Source organism: Quercus suber, unplaced genomic scaffold, assembly GCF_002906115.3.
Source record: "Quercus suber isolate HL8 unplaced genomic scaffold, Cork oak 2.0 scaffold_218, whole genome shotgun sequence".
Lineage (NCBI taxonomy): Eukaryota > Viridiplantae > Streptophyta > Magnoliopsida > Fagales > Fagaceae > Quercus > Quercus suber.
In genome coordinates, this window is record NW_027069676.1 from 1,029,107 (window position 1) to 1,037,928 (window position 8,822).

Consider the following 8,822-nt stretch of genomic DNA (forward strand, 5'->3'; position numbering starts at 1 on the left):
TAGCTCTCTTTTCTCTTTGATTAAATATGCAAATCTTTGTTAAGTAAGTGAACAAAGAAAATAAATGGAAGAAACATGATCAAACTCACCTTAAAAAGAATTACTTTAATAATCAAAATAACTTAAAACATGTATAAACTCAAATACTTGCTCGTTAATGAATTAAACACATTAACACCTTATATACTTAATAGTGTGTTTGAGAATTTAGAGGGAGATGAGAGGAGACTAATTACCCTTTCTCTTTATTTAGATATATTTTTTTAAAAATGAAGTAGAGAGAAGGGGAATAGATATCCCTCATTTTTGTTTGGATGTTTTAAATATTAAGTAGTAATCATATAAATTGACAATTTTAAATATATATATATATAAATTGACATCATAAGGGTAAAATAGATAATTTAATTTTAAAAAATATATATAAATGGAATCTCTTCGTTGCCACTCCTCCCCCCTCCATCCAAACACATTATGAGACTAATATAATGGTAACAAAACAAAAATTAGCAATTTATAGAGCATACTTTTTTTTTTTCCACAATATTTTTCATAACTAGTTAAGATGTTAAATTATAATTAAAAAAACATCATTTAGTATAGACCGATCACTAATTACTTTATTATATATGGGAACGAATGATTATTCAATACTTTTTTATTATAAATATGATAAAATTTTAACTTATGACGTATGTTCCATGATAATTGTTGTTATTGTTGTTGTTTTCAAAAAAAAAAAAAATGATGATTGTTGTTTATTAACAAGCTAAGATACTGATTGATTTTTAGTATAAGCAAGATTCAAATCTTATAGTTTTTTTTTGAAGATAAGAGATTTTTACCAATTAAGTTAATTGAAACCCACATAATTATTAAACACTCTAAAAATATAGTGATGTGATACTTCATTTTTTGGTTGCTGTTTATAATCGCATTTTACAATTACGAAGGTTAGACCATTTTTTAGTTGTACTCTGATTATGTAATGTATTATAAACCCGGTTTAAAATACTAATATTACTATTTTCATGTGTGTTCTAATAAGTATTACTGTTTATTAAAAAAAATAGTTGCTTAAATGCATAGTATTTATTAAGAGATATATAGGGTCTGTTTGGATATCGCTTATTTTGTTGAAATTAAAAATTTATTACTGAAATTATTGTAAATAAAAGTAAAAATTAGTTGAAATAGTAGAGTAAAATCTATAAATAGTACTAAAAAGTACAGTGAGTCCTATTAATAGTAGCAAAAATATGTTAAATAATAAAATAATTTTAATTTTGAATCTCTTTTCAAACACACACATAATTTTTAATATATTTTATATTAAATGTTGCAAAAAGCTGAAAGTTAGTTTATTTATATATATAAAAAAAACTAAAATCTAAATTATTTGTTAAAAAGGGATTAAGACAAAAACTAAAAAGCAAAAGAAATTTTTTTTTAACAATTTCTAGACACACTTTATTACAAACTCCAAGAGGATTGTTATTCTCTCTTCTCATGTAATAGTGGACCCAACACATAGCTCCTATCATAGGCCCACCCCTCATCGTGATACGGAAGAGGAGAGGTCAATGCTCCCAAAAAATGTAATAAGCTCCCTTAAATTCATGACAGTACTAGCATTTTAAGTGAGAGAAAGGGCTATTTACGTGATTGTTGTACTCCCAAATAGAGTTCTATAAGATAACACAACGGCAGCCATGTCTGTGGTTATTGAACAAAATCAGGTCAAAGAGAAAGGGAGGAAAAGATTGGAGGCTGATAAAATCAACAATACACGTGGAGAAGGGTCCCCCAAGCCTTAAACACGTGGAACCTCAGAATGAGGACTCAGCTGACGTGTGTCGACCAGGACCACTGAACCGTTCCCAGAGATTGTCTGCGAAAGAAATAGGAAAAGTTAAACATTTACCCAAATAAAATAAAGAAAAAAGAAAAAAACACTTCCCACGTGTCCTATGGTCCCTAACAAATTAACAATGCTATAGTACATGGATTTTATTAATATGTGCTCTTAGGCACACATTAATTTCTATTTTAAAAAAAAGTTTTTTTGAGAACTAAAAAAGTAATGACAGTTTTTTCAATTTTTGAAAAAATATTTTCGAAAATAGAAAATTTAATGTGTGTCTTAAGGGCACACATTAACTGGATCCATAGTATATACGCAACAATTTTTCTTTTTAGAAAAATACGCAACAAAGTTTACCATGCAATTTTAAGTTCACAAGTTTTTAGTAGTATTTATATTCCCTCATTATTCACATTACTTTCTTACTTATTATTAAAAAAAATTTGTCAATTTTTTTAGAATAATAATTTGTTCACAACATTTTTATAACAAACTCAAATCTTAAGTGACATTGTTATTAGAACATTCACACGTATTCATGTAAAAATTTCTGTTTATTTTAGCATAAGAACATACTTTTCTATTTTACATAGTCATCTTTTAAAAATATTTACGTTAAATTATCTATTCTATTGTCTGCTTTATTAGAATACCAATTTGTTTTTGGATTTTTTAATTGTTTCTCCCTTCACATGTTACAACTACCATCTACTATTTTCCTCAATTCTCGTGAAACACAAGGAATGAATAAAACAATGCATATACACAACTATAGTAACCATATAATTACTATAACTAAGCATTTACTAATGTTTGTGATTTTTAAGGTCAATTGTCAAAATTTTGCTTTTAGGCTATCTTGCATGGACTATTGATGCAAATGCTCTTAGTGGGTAAAAAAACTAATTTTGTGATGACCAAATTAAAACCATAACAACTTATTATCTAGGTTTTTTTTTTTTAAGAAACAAACACATACACACACAAAAGAAAGAGAGAAAGATGTTTTAATATAAAAACACACCACAATTCTACTCAAGAAACACAATAACTTTTAAGGGAGGGAACTTATTATCTAGGTTTTGTAGCTTATTGTGAACGTAAACATTACTCAAAATTCATTTATTTTTGATTTGGTCTATACTTGATACTATTTTGCTGGTCGCCACATCCGCAATGGCATACCACCGTAAATACCCACATACACAAGGTCAAACTCAAACTCAATTAAAAAAAAAAAAAAGGTTCCAAGAATTCTGCCGGGTTAGCTCAAGCCAACCCTGTTGCCTGCTTCGAAGCAGACAACGATAGGGACGGCAACAACTAACGGTAACGGAAGCCCATCACCTAACGTCTTCCGTTAAATCCCCGTACTTCACGCTTCCTAATTTTTCCGTACACTCATCATTTATTTAAAAAAAAAAAAAATCAAATCCCACCACTACTCCCCAATGCCGACCGTTATCTCACGGCTCTACCACCACCACCTTTCCGTTACTTTAAACCACACTCTCGAGTTAAATCCCAACCACATTTAGTTAAAGTCTCTAAAAAACAAAACAGAAAAGCTGCAGCAGCAACAACAACAGCAACAACATACATTGTCACAATTCACAACATAGTCGCGTAGAGAGTATTATAAGACGCGCGCAAAGCGGTTTTGTGGGATTCTCTTTGTAACGCCGTTTTTCTCCACCTGAGATTCTCTAGAGAGAGAGAGAGAGAGAGAGAGGGTGGTTTTGCGAGCTTCAAAGGTGGTTTCGTAACGGTACGAGGTGGTTTTGCGTTACAATTTGGATCGCAGTCGTTACGAGAAAGAGAAAAGTCGGAGCTTTTCTTTTGTGTAATTAACGGTTTTGGTGTTGTTAATCAATAATTAGTGTTAGTTATTATCTGTATATAATGAGTTAAAATCAGGGTCTGACTCTGAGAGACTTAAGAGAGAGAAAGAGTTAGGGAGGGAGAGAGAGAGAGTGTGTGTGTGTGTGTTTTAGTTTTGTTTCTCTTCTGGGATTTTGGTGTACAATGATGGCGAATCGGGGAGGGTCGTTTTCGCAGACAAATATTGCGGCGGGGGAAGGTGAAATGAAATGGCGGTTGAGCCGTTAAATTGTTTATTTTTATTTTATTTTTTCTTTGGAGTGGGGTTTGTTTGGTTGATTTTCCGGGAAAATGTTGAGAAATTTTGGTTTTTTGAACTTTGTCAGGGTGTTTGAGAGATGAGCTGTACGTGGAGCTATGGAAGGCTTGTGCGGGCCCACTTGTGGACGTGCCTAAGTCCGGCGAGAGAGTCTTCTATTTCCCTCAGGGTCACATGGAACAAGTAAGTGTTTGTTTTGTGTTTTGGGATCGGGTTCTGTTTGTTTCGCTGGAAAGCTTCTGTCTTTCCCGGAAAAGTCAGAATGGATGGGTGGTTTTTTGTTTTGTTTTGGTGTTGAATGTTTGAATAGAAACCTGGGGGGGTTTTCCATTTTTGGGTGTGTGTTATTTTTGGTGGGAAATGAAGAAGAAATTAAAAAAGTTTCTATTTTTTGAGCTTTGTAGTTAGAGGCTTCAACAAATCAAGAGCTGAATCAGAGGATTCCACTGTTTAAGCTTCCTTCGAAGATTCTTTGTCGTGTTATTCACGTTGAGCTTCTGGTATTTGACTCTCTCTCTCTCTCTCTGATTATTTTGTTGTGTTTAATTTTTTAATTTTGGTTAATTTCTGTTTGGTTACTGAGAAAATGGAGGAAAGGAAATTGAGTGGTATGGTTTCTGGGTCTTACTAAATATAGAAAGCCCAGATCAGCTGGACTTGATTGAACTAGGCACAGTTGAATTGGGTTTTTTACTTTCATTGGTTTCCAATTACTCAAAGTTTGGGACAAAGTTTATGTAATTCTCTCTATTTGTTGCATTGTTTAAACAAGAAAATAGAACATTGGACTTCTAAAAATTGTTTGTTCGGAAGAACTTATTTTGAGCCTTTTTTTTAGGCTGAACAAGACACGGATGAGGTTTATGCACAGATTACTTTGCAGCCAGAATCAGAGGTAAGAACCAAACGTCTTTGTTTCTGATTTCAACATCTTTTAAAGTTATGGGCAGAAAAAAGTTTTGTGCTGTTGCTTTTGGTTTTGGTTTTGCTTGACTTGTATTATTTTCAATTGTGTTGAAATATCTCTAGGAAATTGAGCCTACAAGTCCTGACCACTGCCCTCCTGAACCACCAAAACCAACTGTTCACTCTTTTTGTAAAGTTTTGACTGCATCTGATACAAGCACCCATGGCGGGTTTTCTGTTCTCCGCAAACATGCCACTGAATGCCTTCCCCCACTGGTAATGATTTTCTTTTTTTAGATTAGTGGTTTTCGATGTTCTCTCTCTGTGTTACTGATTTCCACAGCTGAATTTACTTCAGGATATGACCCAGTCAACCCCTACTCAAGAATTGGTTGCCAGGGATCTTCATGGTTATGCGTGGCATTTTAAACACATTTTCAGAGGTAATCAATTTTTTCTGCTAGTAAATCTTGTCCTCTGTTATTCGGATGTGGTTCTACTAATTTAGTAACAGATCGTTTATATCCCTTGTTTTTTGAGTTAATTGAACTGGTCCATGATGAATTAGATTTAGACATGCTGCTTGAAGAAATCAGACAACCTAATCTATACTTTTGTCTTCATTTAAATGAACAGGTCAACCACGAAGGCACTTGCTTACAACAGGATGGAGTGTGTTTGTGACATCAAAGAGATTAGTTGCCGGGGATACCTTTGTATTTCTGAGGTATATACTGTATTTTGATTTTTTCTTCTTGTCTCTTTATTATTCGTTTTTGTTAGATGTCTATTTCCAATGTTACAAAGCTTTAATTCATTAATGAATTGGTTATCTAGGGGAGAAAATGGACAATTGCGTGTTGGGGTAAGGCGTCTTGCCCATCAACAGAGCAGCATGCCATCATCTGTGATTTCAAGTCAGAGCATGCACTTAGGAGTGCTTGCAACTGCATCTCATGCTGTTGCAACCCAAACTCTCTTTGTAGTCTATTATAAGCCAAGGTATCAAATGTTACTTTTTTTTTTAAATGAACTAGAAAAGAGGTTTCTGTTTAATAATTCCTGTAAAGTGTATCACATCATTGATTTTATTTGCTTTGGCAAAAATGATCAGGACGAGCCAGTTCATAATAAGCCTGAACAAGTATTTGGAAGCTGTTAACAGTAAAGTTGGAGTTGGCATGAGATTTAAGATGAACTTTGAGGGGGAGGATTCTCCAGAGAGAAAGTAAGAAAATTCCAAAACATAATTACTATTAGTTTGTTTGTTGTGTGAGTTTTCTTAGAAAGATTCTTTTTCTGCATTTTTGATTGATCAGGTTTTCGGGCACAATAATTGGGACTGAAGATATTTCTCCTCATTGGGAAAAATCAACATGGCGATCACTAAAAGTAATTTATTTTTTCTCATTTTCCTTGTTATTTCAAATTAATATGGCCATCCAATTTCATTATTTTCTTCTTTATATTAGGTTCATTGGGATGAACCTGCATCAATTCCAAGACCTGATAGGGTTTCACCATGGGAGATAGAACCCTTTGTGGCTTCTATACCTGCAAGCCTAACTCAACCTGCCATGGCAAAGAACAAAAGGCCCCGAACACCCATTGAGCTTCCAACTCATGGTGAGATAAACATTTTTTTTCTTTCATTCCATTTGCACTTTTCACCTGATGAATTGGTTACATTCTAAGTACCTCATCACTCTCTCTCTCTAACTTTTAGATAATACTACTTCGACTCCATCAACTCTCTGGAATTCTGGATTGACTCAGGCCCATGAAATGACACAACTTATGGCTGAAGGCAAAAGAAGTGAAAACCATGTGTGGCATCACAAGCAGATGGATATTAACAGCAACAGCAACTCTATTTCAAGGACTCAGACTGATGGGAGCCGGTTTTCTTCTCCCCATACATGTGCTACTCAGCATTTATTTCAGGAGATGGTGGATGATAGCAAAAGTGTCTCTGCTTGGCCTGCTCACGTAGGCTGTTCAACTCCACACTCATTAAAACTAAACAATGATCCATCGCCCGACCCTGTTGAAAAAGCGAAGAAAACTGAAACTGCTACTAGTTACCGAATCTTTGGTTTTGAGCTGATTAGTCACTCTACAGGCTCACTTCCTGTAGAGAATGCAACTGTGCAACCAGTCAGTGTGTCTAGTGGCTCCACAGAAGGACATGTCAGTACCCTCTCAGCAATTGATTCGGACCAGAAGTCTGATCTCTCCAAGGGTTCTAAAGATAGGCAACTGGGACAGCTGCAAGTGCCGTCAAAGGAGATTCAGAGCAAGCAAAACTTCTTTGCTTCAACCAGAAGTCGCACCAAGGTGCTGATTGGAAAATGATTTATTATTTAATAACAAGATTTTATGGCCCTTGTACAAAGTTCTGAAAGAATGTTTTTTTTTTTTGTTTGGTCTTCGAATTTGCAAAAGGTTCAAATGCAGGGGGTTGCTGTTGGTCGAGCTGTGGACCTAACCATGTTGGAAGGATATGAACAGCTTATAGATGAACTTGAGGAGATGTTTGATATCAAGGGACAGCTTCGCCCTCGTAATAAGTGGGAAATTGTGTATACTGATGATGAAGGGGATATGATGCTCGTGGGAGACGATCCATGGCAGTAAGTTTCTTCAATCCTATCTGTGACAAAATAAAATACGATTCATACTGAAATGTTTGGCAGTTTCTATATGACATGTTCCATAGTTTTATGTCCTTCTCTATTGCAAAATAAAAAATATGGTTTCATATTAAAGTAGTGAAATTATTTGGAGTTTTCTCTATGAAATGTTCCTCAGTCCAGTGTTTTTTAATTTTTGTTGTACTTGTCTTGCAGGGAATTCTGTAACATGGTGAGAAGAATCTTAATATGTTCTAGCCAGGACGTGAAGAAGCTGAGCCCAGGAAGGAAACTGCCTATGTCTTCCATAGAAGGTGAAGGGACAGTTATAAGCTCGGATTCAGCGGAAAACTGAAACATTTCTTTGTTTAGTTTATTTGCATCTTTTCTTTTTGGTCAGTCGTTGTTTGTTTGTGGGGGAGAGAAAGTGGGTTTATTTTTTGTGCTAGGACATGTTTGAAGTTGGAAGGAGAAAAAGACATACTGGCTAATTGATGGCTCATTTTTAAGAGTTAACATCTTGAAACTCAACAAGCTCATTATGCATTAGTGGGGGAATTAGAGAGTCTAGGCTTAGAAAATCTTGTGCATACTTAATGAGAAATTGTGGTGGGGGTGGAAGTGGGGTTGCTAGTGAGTGGGACTCACTGTGATATAAGGGTACTGAATAATTAGAGGGGTTTGGGTGAGTGGGTGTTGGCATTCAGTCTTTGTCTATTGTGATTGTAAATAGTGTTATTTAACTGTAATCTTGCTCTTTAGCGAGTGGAAATTGGCATGGTTTCTTCTTTTGCTATATTGGCTCTTTTTTTTTTGCATGATGTAATTAAATTACTAGGCTTTATAATACAATACTGAGAGGGAGAGAAAGAGACAATGAGAGAGAGAGTCCCGGGCCTTGGCTGGATGGCCTAGCCGGCTGTTGTTCTTGTCGCCTTATGAATGTTCAATTATATCTTGATTATACTATGGAAGGTGTGTACTTGTGATGGTTTCAGCAGAGGCTCAACAAACTGTGGGAAGGGTATAAGGCATACCTGTTGGTTTTAGGGGACAATCTACCCAGCGGGGGGAGGGGGAGGGGAAGATGAGACCAATTTGAAAAATTAAAAGCTATTCATTTAAATACTAAGTGATATTTAATGTAATTATACCTACAAAAAAAAAAAAAATTAAAAGCTATTCATTTAAATACTAAGTGATATTTAATGTAATTATACCTACAAAAAAAAAAAAAGAAAAGAAAAGGAAAAACCTCTACAAATTTATAATATTGTAT

General features: G+C 34.5%; 1 protein-coding gene across 1 annotated transcript; it reads left to right on the forward strand.

The window, feature by feature from the left end:
• The first annotated feature begins 3,443 nt into the window (after positions 1 to 3,443).
• Positions 3,444 to 8,339, forward strand: LOC112024852 (auxin response factor 9-like). Its single transcript, XM_065779822.1, has 14 exons — positions 3,444 to 3,944; positions 4,072 to 4,187; positions 4,409 to 4,504; positions 4,843 to 4,899; positions 5,034 to 5,186; positions 5,269 to 5,353; positions 5,547 to 5,637; positions 5,748 to 5,912; positions 6,025 to 6,138; positions 6,230 to 6,302; positions 6,383 to 6,536; positions 6,637 to 7,247; positions 7,356 to 7,543; positions 7,760 to 8,339. Exons 1-14 carry the CDS (start codon positions 3,890 to 3,892, stop codon positions 7,896 to 7,898), a joined length of 2,097 nt encoding a protein of 698 aa, XP_065635894.1. The 5' UTR covers positions 3,444 to 3,889; the 3' UTR covers positions 7,899 to 8,339.
• Positions 8,340 to 8,822: the final 483 nt, after the last annotated feature.

Excerpts from the sequence above, each read along its gene's own strand:
- LOC112024852 (XM_065779822.1), top strand. The coding sequence starts at position 3,890 with ATGATGGCGAATCGGGGAGGGTCGTTTTCGCAGACAAATATTGCGGCG. Across the intron at positions 6,139-6,229 it reads GAGGATTCTCCAGAGAGAAA|GTTTTCGGGCACAATAATTG; the intron begins GTAAGAAAATTC and ends TTGATTGATCAG. Across the intron at positions 7,248-7,355 it reads CAACCAGAAGTCGCACCAAG|GTTCAAATGCAGGGGGTTGC; the intron begins GTGCTGATTGGA and ends AATTTGCAAAAG.